General features: G+C 33.1%; 3 protein-coding genes across 4 annotated transcripts; 1 reads left to right on the top strand and 2 right to left on the bottom strand.

Moving 5' to 3' along the window:
* Positions 1-427: 427 nt before the first annotated feature.
* On the bottom strand, positions 428-1,068 carry LOC103486317 (josephin-like protein). Its single transcript, XM_008444238.3, has one exon. The coding sequence runs from the start codon at positions 929-931 to the stop codon at positions 560-562; it is 372 nt and encodes a 123-aa protein (XP_008442460.1). The 5' UTR covers positions 932-1,068; the 3' UTR covers positions 428-559.
* A 5,499-nt stretch (positions 1,069-6,567) lies between these two features.
* Positions 6,568-11,935, top strand: LOC103486318 (sulfoquinovosyl transferase SQD2). 2 transcript variants are annotated; one of them, XM_008444239.3, is made up of 11 exons: positions 6,568-7,230; positions 8,381-8,447; positions 8,743-8,813; positions 8,990-9,107; positions 9,195-9,268; positions 9,425-9,480; positions 9,561-9,644; positions 9,828-9,915; positions 9,997-10,074; positions 10,992-11,048; positions 11,298-11,935. In XM_008444239.3, exons 1-11 carry the CDS (start codon positions 6,875-6,877, stop codon positions 11,791-11,793), a joined length of 1,545 nt encoding a protein of 514 aa, XP_008442461.1. In that variant the 5' UTR covers positions 6,568-6,874; the 3' UTR covers positions 11,794-11,935. The 2 variants fall into 2 exon arrangements, with proteins under 2 accessions (XP_008442461.1, XP_050940195.1); XM_051084238.1 differs by having other exon boundaries at positions 6,607-7,230; positions 9,195-9,480.
* A 1,857-nt stretch (positions 11,936-13,792) lies between these two features.
* Positions 13,793-15,921, bottom strand: LOC103486319 (uncharacterized acetyltransferase At3g50280). Its single transcript, XM_008444240.3, has 2 exons — positions 15,292-15,921; positions 13,793-15,181 (listed from the first exon to the last, which is right to left on the bottom strand). The coding sequence occupies exons 1-2, from the start codon at positions 15,718-15,720 to the stop codon at positions 14,153-14,155; spliced, it is 1,458 nt and encodes a 485-aa protein (XP_008442462.2). The 5' UTR covers positions 15,721-15,921; the 3' UTR covers positions 13,793-14,152.
* Between the last annotated feature and the right edge of the window lie 2,424 nt (positions 15,922-18,345).

The following is an 18,345-nucleotide window of genomic DNA, read 5'->3' as shown; positions in this document are numbered from 1 at the left end:
GCAAATGTTTGGACAAACTGGGGTTTTACAGGTGGGTCCCCTGATTGAGAATCGACCAACCATGCTTGCTAATTGGGAATCTCTCGGCTATCCAAAGGCGTGGCCCTCCAAATTCACAGGTCTAACTCATCCCTTTCCCTAACTATTGTTTTCTAAAAATTTATGGCCCAAACATATCACGCAGAGAGATTCGTGCTGTCTAGGCCATTCATTCCTCGAGAAGATGCCATTATTTAGGCCTTTAATGGTGGTTGTTACATCCAGTTCCTTCATTTATAGACACCACTGAACAAGAATAACTCAGCCAAGTTAAAATTTACGTTTATTGAATTTACCCGATTAGGTGATATTTTGTCGATATCCAATTTATTTAATTTTTTAATGAACAGATATCTGCTCGTGATCACGGCACTTAGACAAAAAATCCTGAGCTTCAAAGGCAGAAACTCTATTATCTCCTGCTAAAGCATCATCTTACAGAGACGGGCACGCAAAAGAATGTCTAAAATATCGACTAAATTTTACATGCACATTTTCTATTCTCACAAGTACAGAACTTTCAGTAAGTACTTCCAGAGACTGAATTTGATCTGGACAAAGATGAAGAGTGGTTTAAGAACTCGATACAATCTTCAATGGCTTCAGCTCGATGCGAGTCCATGGAATCCGAGACCGATCTTGACCTTGTAAAAGTGGAGGCTGAAGAAACCTTTCGTGAAGATTTTCTTGTTGAGACAAAGCGAATTGCTTCACTTACTCTGGCCTTAAGGCTCTGTAGAAACCTCACCGGCAAGTACCTTGTTTCTCTGCTAAGGCCGAAGCTCCACATTCCGGCTCCGCCATCACCACCGTTGCCGTGTTTGAGCACAACCGTTGGCTTATCATTCACATCAGGACTGAAGCTGACTCGTTTGCTCGCTTTCCTTGACATTTGAACCTTCCAACTGAGATGTAAATCCTAAGGGTAAAATAGTGGCTTTAAAGAGAGAAGATAAAGAGATTTCGTGTAGTGTGTAAAAGATATGGGAAGGGATGTGTGAGAAGTAAATGGAGTAGATTTCTTGAGGAGAAGAGACAGTGTGTTAGGTTGTGAGAATAAGGAGCATTTATTGCTTCAAATTTAAGGAAATAGAGAGAAGAATGAAAGCGAAAGAATGGGGCTTAATTAAGTAACTCTCCGCTGTAGGAAGATTGAAGAAGATTGATTCAGTCGGGAGTAAGGCTCAAAGTGAGCGTTTAGATTACGCTCAAACAGACATGTCATTTATATATGGATTCCAAATGAGTGATGCACCAGGAACTTTTACCTACCCTTTAGAAAACGTTGGACCCCATGAAAAAACTTTGAAGAATATGCTTACAACTCCTCTTATTCTTGGTTTGCAATTGAAGGATTTAAGGAAAGATTAGGTTTTTTATATGTGCAAATTGCAACAGGAGGAGTTTTGGTTAAAAGATTAAGCAATGGGAAGTGGATTAGGTCAGAAAAAGAGATGAGTGGAGCCAACAGAGAATAAAAAGGAGAATGAGAAGAAGTAGAAGAGGGAGGAGGAATAAAAGGGGAGCAAGAGAGAGACAACCACTCGATACTCTTCAGCATCATCGTTGCTTTTGAGGCACAATGGAAGGGCCCTACAAGTTTCTCTTTTGTTGGCCATCTTGATTCTCATTTCCAGTAGTATCACAGAAATCCATCCGCCTGGTAATGCTCCTCTCTCTTTATTTCTCTCTCCTTCTTGCTTGAGCATAGATAAATTTTTTAGTACTTGAATCACTAAATGATAGGTTAGTTTATTCTACAGCCACCGACTTATTGAAAAAGTATCAATTTATATCATAAACTAACTATAAACTTTAAGTTAGTGATAACTAATAATTGTATCAATTCGGACTTTGAACTTTTGTAAGTATATCAATTTACACTCTCTATCGGTAAATATTGTTAATTTAGACTTTTGAGACAAAGACAAAATTGTCTTTGAAAACCATTCATGCATTTACTCCTAATCATTTATTTTGTAGAGAGTCCACGTTTAAAAAGTTTGTAAGTGTTTAAGAATTAATGCAGGGATAATTCTTAGATCTAATTGTAACAAAGAGTCTATATCAATAAACTTTGAAAATTTAGTAGTTTAATTATTTAAGTTATAAGTTTCACAGAATGAAAATAAAGAATGGTGTAGAAAATTTAAAGTTTGTTGAATGAATTGATATTTACCCGTAAATGCTAGTATTAGGCCAGTAATAAAGTAGGATAGGGAGTAGGATTGTTTCCTTTCCGTGAGGTCACAAGGTGTTTTTTATTTGAATGAGCAAAGGAAAGCAAATAAAACTTTTGTGCATTCACTTTTTCTTTTCTTCTTTTACTGTCGTTTGGCAGAAGAATTTTGTCTTGAAAAATCTGCATGCTCTCAGATCTTTTTTAGGGCTTTTGACTGAGAAATAAAGCTAAAGGAGGGGCCTGAAAATTGAATTCTTCATCTGCCTGTTGACTCCCTCTCCTATGTCTCTCTTCATCTGTTCAACACCTTTAATTATACCCTCCCTCTACGTCATTGTTTCTTTCCCTCTCTACTACTTTTTCTTAACCAATTCTTGTTCACAGCCATTGGATTGTTCATTCCACGCGCCAACATTTCCTCAATAGCTTTTTGCTATTGACAATCAAAGAAATCCTTTTCTTTTCTTTTTTCATTTTATCATTTCCTACTCTTTCATCCATAACTCATTTTTCATCATCTCTATTCACCTTTTTTAAATGTGGATTGCTGCAATTTCCCCTCTATTTTTTATTGGCAATTGTTGGATAGCGATATGGTTCCAATTTACTTACCTTGTGAAGGAATAACCACCCATGGAATAATCTCATATATATTAAAGCCTAAGTTGTAGGTAGTATATATTATGAATTTGATTTCTATAGTTTGATGAAACCTTCCTAAATATCTTTTAGGGTTTTTTTTTAATCAAATTATAAAAGATTGTTTACGAGGTTTTATTTCTATCATTAAGATGGAATTTTAACTTTTAAGCTCTTAAAGACCTTGGGAGTCAAAATGTTGTTTTACGAAATGTCATTTTTGTTTATGAACTTTTAATAAATACTTATAATAAATGTTAATGTGTTTGGCAACACTTTTTAAAACAATGTTTTATATATAAGTAAATTTTTGTTTGCTATACAAATTTTTGTTTGCTATACCTTACAAGTGTTTTTGTAAGTGACAAATTACTTGAACAGTATGAACTAATAATTTTAAAAAATGGTTTTTAGAATTGGTCATCAGTGGAAGATGGTTGCCAAAAGTTTCACGAGAGTAGGTTATCGATGATGGTTACTAGAGGTAATCAGCGGCAACATGGTGGAGGTGAAGTAGAAGATTGGTGAGTACATTTTGGTAATTTTAGGATTTATACGAGTTGGGAAGAAATTAATTGCTAAATACTCAAAGATCATTTTTCTTAAAATTGATTTCAAACCAACTTATTTTATAAACTCATTTTCTCCAAAGCTACCTTGAATAACTATAGACCCTTCAACTTTTTTTAAAATGATATATATATATATATATATGTAAAATATTATTTTTAAAAATAAATACTTGAAAAGTTAAACAAATAAACCCTAAATTTCAATTTTCTTGGACCTACGGGACAAAAATTATAAACTACAACATTAATAGGTCACATGGCAACATGTGAATGTTTGAGCACCATATATTTTATTACTTTATTAATTTTTAAATGAAAAATGCGTGAATCAGTAATTCTCAGACGTTAATCACTTTAATATAAAAGTAATAGTCTAAGCCACACAATTCATCCATCACCATCTCCATAATATCTGGTTTTTGCTTAATTTCTATGATGAACGTGTCGTCTAAAAATTGTATATATGTTGAAGAAAATGATAGTTTCACGTTTACTTGTCCTTATAATTATTTTATTATTTAAAGTTGAACAAGGATTAGCCATGATTCATTACCAAATTGATGGTTTCTTTTCGTAAAAAAAAATAAATAATAATAATAACTATTGTTGATCAACCAATTTGACCAATCCTTTCAAAAAGCTCATCTTTTATACTGATGCAAGTTTTCAAAATAAAGTGGTTTCTCAGCGGGGGATATCATTAATTAATAGTAAAATAATTATCAATTCTGGCGGTAATTTTTTATTACTTTAATTAAAATAATAATAATATCTCTTGATCGTTAGTATAATCGTATATTAAATATGCTTGTTTTTGGCTATTGAAATAATATTTTTATTTTATTTTTGGCTCTTGTCAAATCTTAATGCAGTAAAGTTTAGTTATTATTTTGAAGGATAATTGCAAAAATAGCAATAAGCATCCTAAGTATTTACATATAGATTGGAAAAAAAAACTACAGATACATATAAATTTAGATTCAATGGTTAGAGTTTATTAGGATATTGTTTACTCATAAGGATCTATCAGTTTATCACCGGTGGGTTTTATTATTATTGCTGCGAATTACGGTTACCTCAATTTCTTTGACCGGAAATATGGGCTTTCAAACCCTTGTGTGTGGGCCAAAAGCAGAACAAGGCCCACATTGTCAATGAAGCTCTTTTAGGTGGGCTTGATGGATTCGATACGTGGACTGGGCTTAAATTGGCCTAAATTATCGTGGATTACCAATAGAGGCCCATAACAAATCGGCGAGACTTGGAGTGTTTTATTTATTAAAAAAAAAAAAAACACCACCTTTGGTCACAAAAACTAAAAAAATATCTATTCAGTAATTAAAAACATGAAATTTTTACTAATAGCTTATACCTTTATCAAAGGAGAAAAAAAAATCAAAAGTAATTTATTATCAAGTGGTATATGTTACTTTCAAAATTACAAATAGCTGCAAATAGAATTACCTGAGGTAAAATACACACACACAAAAAAAAAAAAAAGATAATTAGAGACAAGTCTTCCTAATAATTGAAATCCAAAAGTGAAGGTTACAAGTATGATGCCATTATAAATAATTCAAAGAAACAAAAACAAAAAGAAGGTCAAAAAGTACCTGTTTGCTTTGATGTATAATATAAAATGAAAAAACATATATATATTAGAATGGTAGCTTATGCTTTCCAACAAAAGGCAAGGTTACAAAAAGGGTGGAAAAAACCTTTTTTTTTTTTTTTTAATTGACCTTGACTTCATTACGTGCTCTCAAACCTAAACAATTACGACGAAATCGACGTTTTCATGTCAAATTCTCAATACGTTACTTCAAGATAATTCTTCTTTTGACTATGAAACTTGTGAGAGATCGTGATATATTCATATAGATGTTTTTTACTTAAGCGATGTATATTGATAAATAGATGTTTATTGTAACCTAAATATTTTCAAACAATTTTGTCCTTAAAGATAAATTGTCATGGAGCGGAATGTTATAAGTTTAGTATCCTCGCATCTTATATCTAAAAAATTAGTTAAGAAGTCAACTTTAGAAATAAGAAAGATTAAGAGAGTTAAAGAAGACATATGGGAACCCACATGGCCATCAATGTAAATTGGTAAAATGTTATATTAAGGAGTTTACATTTTATTGGGGCAAAGATATTTATGTTAAATTTACATACACCTTGTTTGTACCAACATAAACAAATTGAATCATATAATTAAATTATATGCTCGTTGATTTGTCATACACGTTTATTTGATTTTTTAATTTTTTAAGGTGACCGATAAGTTTTTAAACCTACCAAAATATCTTATAAAATATTTAAAGTTTCACAAATTGAAACTTAAAATTAATTAGACAATTATATATAAATTTGAATAAAAAAAAAGAAAAGAAAGGTTAAAAGATTTATTAATTTTCTTTTTCCAAAACTTATAATGAAACCCAAATTTTAAATTGAAATTTTGTTTGTAAATAGTTGTCTGATATCAAGTTTAAAATATGCTAAAATGTGATTGGGGAGAAGAGTTAGGGTGACCATTGACCAACCACTAGGGCAGCATAAGGAAAAAAAAAAGGGATCTTGGTCCATGTGTCAATGCCACAATGGTGGGGTTTTGAAATTTTCAGATTTCCCAATATCCAATCAGCCACTTAAATATTATTTTGAAGGATTTTACAAATCCAAATTTGATTAATATGTAAGCTAAGGGAAAAAAAAGGAGGATTTTTTTTCCTCAACTAAACCTTAATGAGAAATCCCTAAAGTACAATTATAGGGTGAGAATAAAAATGAACTGTTTTTCAGTATCTGAGAATGTTCTCTAAGTAGAAAATAGTTCATTTGTAATTTCCTTATCAAATTAGTAAAATACCATTTATATAAATATTTCAATCATGAGTTTTCTTCGACTAACATCTAACACTTGATTTAGATACAAATTCAAGGTTATAACTTTTAGCTTCAAATTGATAAAGAAAACAGAAAACTCAAATCATTTGAATAAGTTATTGATTAAAAATATAAACAAACAATAATCTAACTAAAAAGTGAGCTAAACTCAACGATAATTGTATTCTAAAAATTGAATATGATGTTGTATGTTAGAAAAAGAAATCAAATGATTATTTAATGAGAGGAAAAGGGTATATGCTGAAAGAACATTTGGTTGATTCCACAAAGAGACAAAAAACCCACTAATCAGAGATGGAATATCCAGAAATGGAGTCTCTTCAATCCCTCACAGATACTCTTTCGATACCCACTTGACGAATTTTCTTTCTTTCTGTCTTCTTTATCTATCTCTCCCTTTGGTTCTCGATTGCTTGCTTTGTTACTCAACTTTACAAATTTATCAGACAGCTAAAATTCTTCCTTTTTCCCAAAACCAACTCGACACTGCACCTACTATATTATATGCTGGCAAATTCCCCTTTTCATAATGACCTCCACTTCTCTCTCTATAAATCTCTCTCTTTCTCCTCCCCCCTTTTCCACTTCCGCCGCCGTAGCAACCACCACTTCCTTCTATGAAGCCCCCTCTTCTTTGAGATTCCCACATTTTAGATCTTTAGCCTCAAACCCCACAAGTTCTTTTTGTGAAATTTCTCGATTTACTTGCTTGAAAAGTTCATTCAGGAGTAGGGGAAGAGGAATTCTTAGTGTTAAGGCTAATAAAATGACTATTGCTGAAGTTAGGCCTGAAGATGGAGAAGAAGATAGCCCTCCTTTGCTTGACCCTGAGACTAATTCAAAACCTCGTCGTATTGCTCTCTTTGTGGAACCTTCTCCCTTCGCGTGAGTCTTACTTTGCATATTCAACTTGTGATTTCTAGTGTTGGGTATTCTCTTGTCCTCGTGTATTTGTTGCTCATCTTCTTTGCTACTTTCTAATTTAAGTGATTGGTGAATATCATATTTAGCTGATCTTATGATTTCTTCAACTAAATCATGACTTAATTGTATCTAAGGTTGCTATATGCTTGATGTTAAGCGAGATGTTTGTTTGAATCTCATTGTTAGGTGTCCTAATTAAGCCTCTGCTTGAAGGGGTTATTTGTTTATAACATTATTGACTCAGCTTTTGATATGGAAAGCCACTTTGTTCTTCCCCATGTGTCTGTTCAACTATTCCGCCCGCTGGCCTATGGCGGGTTTTCACATGGATCCTTTAGATGAACATCTAATTTCACAACTACTTAACTGATACCTATGTTGTTTTTTTGGAAAGGAACCGATACCTATGTTCAGGACTGTTTCTTTGTAGCAGTAATTTTTCTTTTACCTGAACAATTAGCTGCATTGATCTATAGTTTAATCATTGTTTCTCTATCTATGGATCTGTTTGTTTGCACAAACAGTTTTTGTTATTTCATTGAACTTGCAGAACAGTTTTGAATGTCACCAATGCCTTACCTTTGCCATTAGTTGTCCTTCCATTGATATTTAGCCAAAGTTTGCATCTATTGACATTTTTCATGTAAATCGTGTTAGATTTTGAATTACCTACTGTTGCTTTTTTTCTCTTATGGCTCAAGTAGATTGACGTTGAGGTTGAATAGAGTCTAGGGGTTGTAGTCAATTGCTTTATGCCATTAGATATCAAGCTGAGTTGCTATTTTGACAAATGCAGTTGAGTGGTCTCACTCACTAGTCAATATCTCAACATGCCCTTTCTGTTGAAACTTTTCTTGATGGACTTTTTTTTTCCAAGAAAGGATATACAATCATACTTACTTACCTACATGCATACATACAAACCACACACAAACACACACATATATAAAAGACATCTGTCTTAGAATTATATACTAAATGTTTGACGTGGTTGGAAGTGTGAATTGTGAACTATAGGTGGATACTTTCTTATTCTTTTTTATATCAACTTTCTTATTCTTAATTAAAATGTTGAATCACTGAGAGTTATCTTCCATCGTTGGTTTCACAGGTATGTGTCAGGTTACAAAAACCGGTTCCAAAACTTCATTCGCTATCTACGTGAAATGGGCGATGAGGTTCAATTTTATTCCCTTCCAGACTTCTATTTTAGCTTCTGTCAACAGCCATTTTATTCAATCTTAATCTCTTCAACGCAACAAGCTTGAGCGTGTTCTATTTAATTAATATGGATAGAAGAAAAAAATGTGAATATTTTAGCCATTAATATGGATAGAAGAAAAAAGTGCGAATATTTTAGCCATTAATATGGATAGAAGAAAACAGTGCGAATATCTTGGCCATTAATATGGATAGAAGAAAAAGTGAATATTTTAACAATAGACAACTTGACTTTTTCTATAAATTACTTAGGTGATGGTTGTGACAACTCATGAAGGTGTACCCAAGGAGTTCTATGGTGCAAAATTAATCGGATCACGAAGGTAAGTTAGGTACTTTATGTCAGATCATAATATCTATTAACCTCTGATTCTTTCTTGTTGCTCTCATATTCACTTCTTACCTCAACTCTCTTCATTTCATGAAATTTGTAATCTCAAGCCTTCAGTTTCAGTAGAAGATTCTAACAATTGCTCAACTTATCTTTGACTACTGGCAGCTTTCCATGCCCTTGGTATCAGAAGGTTCCCCTTTCTCTAGCACTTAGTCCAAGAATAATTTCAGAAGTTGCTCGGTTTAAACCCGATATCATTCACGCATCATCACCGGGGATAATGGCAAGTGTCAATATCATCCCAATATATTTTGAAGTTTTTGAATTGAGCAAGCAGACTGACTGTTGTCCAACTCTATTCTATTTACAGGTGTTTGGAGCTCTGATTATTGCTAAACTATTAAGTGTGCCACTAGTTATGTCTTACCATACTCATGTACCAGTGTTAGTTCTTTTCTATTCTTTTCTTGGACTTCAACTTTTAGTTCCAACCAATTATGAGGATTGGGGATTCAAGAACAGTTGCATCCAAGATCGTCTTGTTGTTGATTATATCGGATATTACATAACCATATATCTGTTTTTTGTGATGTGTTGCAGATACATTCCAAGATATACATTTAGTTGGTTGGTTAAACCCATGTGGCTTGTTATAAGTACGTGAAGATTTATTCTATTTCATAATATCAATATGAATGTTAAGGATCGCTTTTTAGAATTTAGTTTTTCTTTTTAGAATTCCTGCACAGAGCGGCAGATCTTACCTTGGTCCCATCTGCTGCCATTGGCAAGGATCTTGAAGCTGAAAGAGTGACGGCAGGTGATTTGAAATATTGAACAAACTGATGATAGATTTTCATTTATTATAATGTAATATGAGAAATTGGTCTCCATGAGAAGGCTTGTGCCCTCAATTGTACTTTTTTTGTTTCATTTACCTTAGAGCATAGGTTCACGAGCAAATAAGAACAGTGTTATTTACTCTATCTCTCTTTCTTTGCAGCAAATAAGATTCGACTTTGGAATAAGGGTGTTGATTCTGTTAGCTTTCATCCTCGCTTCCGCTCTCATGAAATGAGATTAAGGCTTAGGTAAGATTACCTCACATATATATCCTTAATCATGAAACTTAAGAAATGATCTCATTTAACACGATTGGTTTTGTCTAACAGTGGTGGAGAGCCTGATAAACCGCTGATAGTTCATGTTGGAAGAATTGGAGTTGAGAAGAGCTTGGATTTCCTCAAAAGGTATTGGTTTTGATTAATAGAAATGTAAAATAATACGTTTAGCAGCTTTCTTGGCCTTCTCTGCATTTTTAGAATTTATACACTAACAAGTAACAACCATGGTCTATAGTCTGGCTGAGGTTTTGCAAAAAGATCTAGAAAAGTGATTGCCTGAGTTTTCTCAAATTTCATTAATTAGATAAGAACGAAGTCTTAAATGATTGAGTTTGAAAAAAAAGAAAAGAGAATTCAGAACGATGTGCATTTTCATGAAGTAATGAGAAAAGTAGTGAAGAAAATGTTTAAAGGGAGATTTCTTTCACAGCCTTTGTTTTTGTCATTGTTGTGACATGAGTCCCTTTGTTACTAAAAGGGAGTAAGAAAGTCTAACTAAAAGTAAACTTCAACTTCAAAGTAGAAGCTTGAGAAACAATTATAAAGAAGCACCATTATCACTCGTTGAAAGGCACTTCCTTTTGAAGAATTTGTCTCAATGTTCACCCTCAAACCTGATTGAAAACGATTCTCTTACTATTGAATGGTCCTTAACTTCATCTCTCTTCTCGAAAGAAATTGCAAGGCTTTACTTACTTACTAGCCATTTGCATTTTTGAAATAAACCTTGTAAACAATACTTTTATCTATACGTTTCTTTATCTTATGATCTACTTTTCATAAATACTTTCAAAGTTATATTTTTTGTCATTTGGATTTTGGTTAAAAATTCTAAAGCTTCCATTAGAAAGATGAAAACTATGGTAAGAAATTGTAATAAAACCAGCACAATCTTGAAACTTTTGATTATCAAACAAAGCTTAGATTCTGCTTCCGCCTATCTTACTTCCTTCCACCTTTGACTATGCATGGTCCTCATAAATATGCGTTGTACATATATTCATATCTTGCCCATACTGACATTTGTTCCCGCAATCTGATAGGATCATGGACAGGCTCCCTGAAGCGAGAATTGCAATAGTTGGAGATGGACCGTACAGGTATCTGTTCTAGATTTTGAAAGCTGTAATGAGCTTATTATCTAAATTAGTTGAATATTCTTAAAAAAAAAGAGTTCTGGTAGACCAACCAGATTTGATTCTATAGGATATCATTAAATCTTCTATGAATTATGAATCCACTATCAAAGGTGGAACAAACAACTTTTCTTTTTTACTTTATCAATCATTGGACAGATTATAATTGATGACTTTGTTTGTAATTGTTCGATGTGTTTTCCTTCATGGCAGGGAGGAGCTAGAAAAGATTTTCACTGGCATGCCTGCAGTATTTACCGGAATGTTATCAGGGGAAGAGCTATCTCAGGCTTACGCTAGTGGCGACGTTTTTGTAATGCCTTCCGAATCGGAGACATTAGGACTCGTGGTACTGGAAGCTATGTCCTCTGGGATCCCTGTGATCGGTGCTCGTGCTGGTGGAGTTCCAGACATAATTCCTCCTGAACAAGATGGTAAAATTGGTTACCTTTACACCCCAGGAGACATCGATGACTGCTTAAGCAAGCTGAAGCCTCTGTTGGAGAATCGTGAACTGAGGGAAACTATGGGGAAAGCAGCACGTGAGGAGATGGAGAAATACGATTGGAAGGCTGCAACTCGAACGATTCGCAACGAACAATACAATGCAGCCATATGGTTCTGGCGCAAGAAAAGAGCGCAGTTTCTAAGACCATTTCAGTGGTTGTTTAAACGAATTTTTCCATCCCCAGAAGTTAGTTATCAGTGAAATATGCTTCATTCAGATCTGATTATCTCATTTCTCTATCAGCTTGGTTTCATTAGCAGAAGAAAACATCTGTGTGATTGTTTGCTATATAATATACATTCATTGTGTATATATTCATTAAACCAAAAAAAGAAAAAAAAAACACATGGTCTTCTTTGTAATTCATACCTTGATTATTAATTCATCACCTAAACTGTTAGTTCCATTTCATTTGTACTTACAAAATGAAGAACTTACAAACATAAAGTGTTTAGAATATTAACAATGCTTCAACCTTATTCAAATTAATGTTGACAGAAACAGGCATTTTGGCCAGAAAGTAAGAAAATGGAGAACATGGGATGGTTTGATTACATTTTTTTTTTCAGAAGTTGGAATCGATTGATAAAATCTTACCCACCAAATTGTTGAGGAGAAAAGAAAGTACGTGAGGACATATCAATTGATGAAATAATAGATATGTTGTTCTAAAAGAAGGTCTTTTCAGTATCATTACAATCTGACACCATCTTCATCTCAAACTCACCTGCTTTGGTTACACCATTTTTGGTCACTGCCCAATTCATGACAGCGACCATGTGCCACCAGATTCTATCTGTGCTGTCAACTTATCATTGGACAATATGGTCCTTCACGATATATCCCTTCATTAAGTATCACAAGAATATTTATTTTTCGTGAGTTACATTGATAAAAAATACATACATACATATATATATATATATATATATATATATATATATATATATATATATATATATATTTTCGTGAGTTACATTGAGCCTTGAACTTATGCTAGTAGAGTTATGACTCTCACTATTAATGATTTTGACATATGAGTAGATAATAATTTAGTCAAATTTTGAGTTAAGTATCATTTAGATGAGGACAAAAGAATGAATAAGGTTAATGATGATTGTTAGAGAACGTCAAGTAGATAAAAAAGGAAAAGCATACACCATTTCTCTTCTACCTAGAAGAAGAGGCCTTAAGTGCAGTGACGACGTCAGAGCATTGAGAGTGGTTCAATTATAGCTTAAGATTTTAAACCAAACTCATTTTGTTGATTCACCCAATAAAACTTAAACTCTAAAAATCCAATCTTATTTATTTGTTTCTACACATAACTTTTTTCTTTAAATACCTACTATCAAGTTTCAAAGTAACTATTCTATATATGTTTATGTCATAGTATATTCTCTAAATTCTTCCTTCGAACATTTTGTTTAAATTTGATTGTTTAAATGTGATTATCTTGGAGTTGACTTTGAATCCTTACAAAAGTCAAGAGCGTGAATTTTCCATTCCTTTTACTCTTTATATTAGAATGATTCTCTATGTTTGTTTCACGTAATGTAATCACTTAATCTTCCATTCATTTTACTCTTTATATAGAATGATTCTCTATGCTTTGTTTCGAGTAATGAAATCACTTAATCTTGGGATTTCTATTTTTGTCTCTTTGTCTTAAGAAAAGAAAAAGTGAAAAACAATTGCCGCCCCCACGATTTATTGAGTAATATTGATTTAGATGGTTTAAAAAATAATTAATTAAGGTCAAAACCGGAGGCTTATGTTGGGGTCAGAATCGTAATTTGCCTCATTTCCCCTTTCATCGTTTATCTCTAATATAATAATAGATTTTGACTTTCTTTTACGTTTCAACACAAAAAGGAATAGGAAAAGAAAAAAGAAAGATATAATTTTAATTGGACCAATCATTAATTTTCAGCCCCATTTTTCTAAAGTCGTTCCACTTTCTCCTTTCCTTTCTTTTTCAACCACATAAATCTAAGTTGGATGATAATCAATTTTAGATTGTTAAATAATTCAAATAACTCAATTGTGATAGAAGAATTTAAAGTTTTTTCATTTTAATAGATTGGTCCACTATTCATAGTTAACCCATTTGAATGTAGGTAGTTTAAACATAAAAGATTTTTTTTTATGAAAAGGAAATCATTTCAAAGATATTTATCCAATTGTTTGGTCTCAATCATAGCAAAAGATTAGAAAATCATCTTGATTTCTTTTTTAATCTCCACGATGTTGGAAAGTTACATAGATCATAAGCAACCCTACAAACACATAATAGGAATATATATATTTTAGAAGAGAGAGAGAGAGAGAGAGAGAGAGAGAGAGAGAGAGAGAACCCCGTAGCCAAAACGTCGCCGTTTTGTGTTTCTCCATCAAGTTTGACTACCAAACTTCGCTCCACTTTCACACTCTCAGTTTTACATTTTAACCTTCCAAGAGACAATCTTGAAAATATATATAATTTTTACTTTTACCATAAAAAGTAATTAATTCGTGAAAGAGATTTTTACTTTGCGGGCCCCATGGATGGGTGGACCAATCATCCTGTAGTGGTGACGTACTGCATAAAATCTGAGTCCCGCTCCAGTCCCGCCATTGTTTCCGGCGAAAGAACGACTTCCAGATCCACGCTGCCGTTTCCATCTCGCCCTGGGAAGGCGGAGATCTTGCCGTCGAATTTATTTGCTCTACCGCTTCTGACTGCAATCGGTCGTCCCCAACCAAAATCGTTGTCGTACATCGGGAATCTTGGCGAGCTGCCCATGGTGATCATCGCGCCGTCGAAGTTCCCTAGTGGAAACAGTCGTGGTTGGCTCTCCCAATCAGAGATTCCCCGACGAACGGTAGCGTCGTCGTGTGCCACCACGTTTTTATGTAGCAGATCGGCACACCACCGGAGATCGTTCGACAGAACATCTCTGACCGTCGCGACCGTCGGAATACTCTGTATCGCGTTTCCGAAGTAGTAAGGTTCCATCCGTGGGTTTAGACGGTGACGGCAGTTAACTGCCATGCGAAACGTCGTCGTTTTAGACTCGTCTAATTTCCTCGCACGTGTAACCGAGCGCCACAGATGTGCACATAAAGATTGGAAAGAAGAAATCTCCGCCGTACGATTTGGAACATTCGTTTTAATCAAATTCTCCAAAACAGCCGTTATATTTCCTCCGTTATTAGTTCCGTTGACGGTTTTCCAACTGTCATTCCCCTGTTTCCCCAAAATCTCAACGGCGTCGTGAAATCCGTTGACCGGTCTCCGGCCAGCGATTTGATTGTTTGTATTAGCTCTCAGCTTCAGCTTCAGAATGGATTCTCGTGTGAAGTGAAAAATCCTCTCTCTCAATGGCTCGTCGCTGTTGAACGTCACCACCGGCCCACCTTCGGGAAATTTCAGCACCGCCGAGGAGTTAAAAACAGTATCTCTACTAAACGCCGGCGACTTGGAGATCTTTTTAGTCCCTTTACAAACTTCAGCAAATGTATTGAAGAAATGCCAGAAAGAAGTCCCGTCGGTAACGGCGTGGTTGACGGTACATCCAACAAACACCCCATCTGCCAGCTCTGTCACCTATAAAAAAAGAAATCAACCGTCAACATAAGAAATTCCGTGCAGTTAAAAATGTCAATAGTTTAGTAAATCACGAAATCGAATAAAGAATGTTTTAGCTTTTGGGTTACCTGGACAGCAACTAAGGGCATGGAGTGACCAGAGTAGCTAATAGTGCGATCAAAGTCGAAAAACTCCTTGAAGTAATTAGGGACGTCAAGAGGGGAAAGAAGGGAGTGGAGGGTGAGATGTTTAGCTTTGGCTTGGATGAATTCGACACCGGCGTCATTACAGAGGATGTGAACGTAGCCATTGGAGTCGGTGGAGAGGCGACCGGCGAGAGGGGAGAAATGAGAGAGAGTGGTGGAGAGGGAGCGTTTGAGAAAGGAAACAAAATCAGGAAAGGAATAAGGAGGGGAAGGAAAAAGAACACCTTTTTGAATATAGTGGCAAGAGAGCATAGGAAGATCAGAAACAGAGAGCTGAAGAGAGTGTAATGGGGAAGGTTGATCTGGGAAAATACTGCATTTTGAAACAATAGAAATGGAAGAAGAAGGCATGTTTTTTAATTGATGTAAGTGTATATGTGAGTTTTGTAGATTTTATTGAAATTAAGGTTTTTGGGATTGAAAGGGAAGGGAAAAGAAGTATATATAGGAATTGAGGGGAAGTGGCTGATTCATGCACTTTGAGTACTTGGACCTACTCATGTTGGGTGGTGCTTAACTCTCTCTCTCTCTCTCTCTCTCACTACAATTTTTATTTTATTAATTAATATTTGTAAAAAAAAAAAGAAAGAAAGAAAGAAAGATTAGTATATGAGTTTGATGACGTGGCAAGAATAGAATCCAGTCTGAATTGAACAGTGAGGTTGAAGAAGGACACATGGATTCTCTACTTACCCCTCCCAAACATTAAAAAACATCATCCCTTTCACCTTTCTCTGACAAACAAACTCACTCTTGATTTCTGTGCTATATTTCTCACTTTTATGAGCCTATGAGTATGGTAACTTTTATATATATATATATATATATATATCTATATACATATGAGGGTGTATATGTATAAATAAATATTATGGATCCGTTTTACAACATTATAAACGTAGATTTGTTACAAACATTATGCCAATGTATATATTTCTTTTATATTGTAGGTCATCATGTGTTGCTACTAAAGGTAATTTGTATTTTTCCAGCTTAGGTTTTGATCATACAAAAATTTACCATATAGAGGACGAATTGTAAATGCTATTGTATACCAAAGAAATATCTTTTTTTTTTAAAAAAAAAAATTATTATCTACCCAAACATTATTTTAATTTATCTAAAACTTATCCTAAACTTCATCTAAAAGGGAGTCGTCAACTTTTAAGGATCATATTAGTAAATTGCCTTTTCTTTTGTCTAACTTGTCATTGGAGAAAGAAATTAAACAAAGAAATTATTTCTTTCGTCAAAAATCTTAAACAAGATCTTTTAATTAAGTTGTAAAAAGATTATGGTTACGTATTGTTTTTGTACATATGTGCTAAATGACAACATTTCTAACACTGCCTTTTAATTATTATACTTAAAATTAATATAATTTGTATTTGAAAAAAAAAAAAAGATTAAAGCTCTTAATCATTCAAGGAATCAACCTATCTCTTACATTAATTCATATTCATAAATTTCAAGAGAGACTAAATACATCAATTATTATGTAATTAATTAAACTCTCAAGCTAAAAAATATTTATTAATTTTATCAATTGCTTCCCATTAATTACCTTAATGGCTTTTACGGAATTAGACCAAATTTTATTGTCTCTTTCTTTCAAATGATTCCAAATAACAAAACTTAATAAGAATTTAAAGTCAAAATGAATGGTTCCCTTTGACAACTATTATATATATTAGTTTAAAATTTATACTTCCAATCACAAATTAATATTTATATCCTCTACTTTCTATTAATGGTTTGAGGAATCAAATTTTATTTTTTTTTTAAAAAAGTTAAAGTAATACATACTAAAAATTAGTAATAATAAAAACGTTCTATTTTCCTTTTTGTTGGTCAAATTGAAATTCGATCATTACAATTAATTATACGTAATGGGTTGTTCTAATCATCCATTTGTGTATATAATTAACAGTACGTGAAGGGAATTAAAGATGCAAATTTTGAAGAGTAAAATAATTAGAAAAGAGATGGCGGCCATGGATTTTTAAGTAGTAGAAGAAGAAGAAGAAATAAAAGTATTGACTAAGAAGAAGAGAGGAAGTACTTTATTGAATTTAATTAAAACGTGGACATCGTTGAGTTTATTTTTCCATTGGCATCATTCTCTTTTCTTTAAAATAAAACACTGTAACAATCATTACCCTTTGGCATTTTATTTGAAATTTGAAGAAAGAAAAGAAAAATGTGAAGAAACTCATAAACGTTAACAAATTATATAAGCAGCCATAATGATAGTGTTTCTTATGTTCACTTCTCTTCTTCCCCTTTCCGGCCATTACCATATATTAAATATGCCTAATGCTTCTAAGCATATCTAACTACCTCTTTTTTTTTTTTTTTTTTTTTTTTTTTTGCATTTTGCATTTTGCGGGTGGGTGGGTGGCCGAGACCTTACAACGTGTCATTCAATATACGATACTTATGATCTAAGTTAAAAACACACTTGACATTGAAAGTGTTTATAATCAAGAATTAAAATAATCGATGTTGATATCAATATGAAGATTTCAGTTTTTTACTGATATATAGATATAATATTGATATCGATGGTTCTTTTACGTAAGTCACGAAATTTATAAAACTTATATATATTAATAATTAAGTTGTTTTTTTACTCAAAATTGTTGTTCGTAGTCATATTCATATTGGACTAAATAAATAGAATTCCTTTTGTTTTACGGTCATTTATATATAAAAAAAAAAGTTGGAAATATCCACGAATATTTGATGTATGTACCGGACCCTTCGATTTATATATTTATTGAGATATCTATGAATATTTTCATACTTTTTTATGACCGAGACATTAAAATATGGAAGATGTATTTTGTTGGTATAAATCTTTATCGGATGCAAGTTAAGAACTCAAAAGTTGCATTTTTTTTCTTTTTATTTTACTTAACTAATTAATGTTTAATTAGCTATGTTAAGCTAGATTTGTAAATACTAAACTTTTCC

This window comes from Cucumis melo, chromosome 4 (genome assembly GCF_025177605.1).
Source record: "Cucumis melo cultivar AY chromosome 4, USDA_Cmelo_AY_1.0, whole genome shotgun sequence".
NCBI classification, from domain to species: domain Eukaryota; kingdom Viridiplantae; phylum Streptophyta; class Magnoliopsida; order Cucurbitales; family Cucurbitaceae; genus Cucumis; species Cucumis melo.
The sequence above is the reverse complement of the archived record's forward strand: the minus strand, read 5'-3'. Positions and strand labels throughout refer to the sequence as shown.

Coding starts and splice junctions, on each gene's coding strand:
- LOC103486317 (XM_008444238.3), bottom strand. CDS start 931: ATGTCAAGGAAAGCGAGCAAACGAGTCAGCTTCAGTCCTGATGTGAAT.
- LOC103486318 (XM_051084238.1), top strand. CDS start 6,875: ATGACCTCCACTTCTCTCTCTATAAATCTCTCTCTTTCTCCTCCCCCC. Junction 7,231..8,380: donor GTGGAACCTTCTCCCTTCGC/GTGAGTCTTACT, acceptor TTGGTTTCACAG/GTATGTGTCAGGTTACAAAA. Junction 8,814..8,989: donor AAATTAATCGGATCACGAAG/GTAAGTTAGGTA, acceptor GACTACTGGCAG/CTTTCCATGCCCTTGGTATC.
- LOC103486319 (XM_008444240.3), bottom strand. CDS start 15,720: ATGCCTTCTTCTTCCATTTCTATTGTTTCAAAATGCAGTATTTTCCCA. Junction 15,182..15,291: donor TGCCCTTAGTTGCTGTCCAG/GTAACCCAAAAG, acceptor CTTTTTTTATAG/GTGACAGAGCTGGCAGATGG.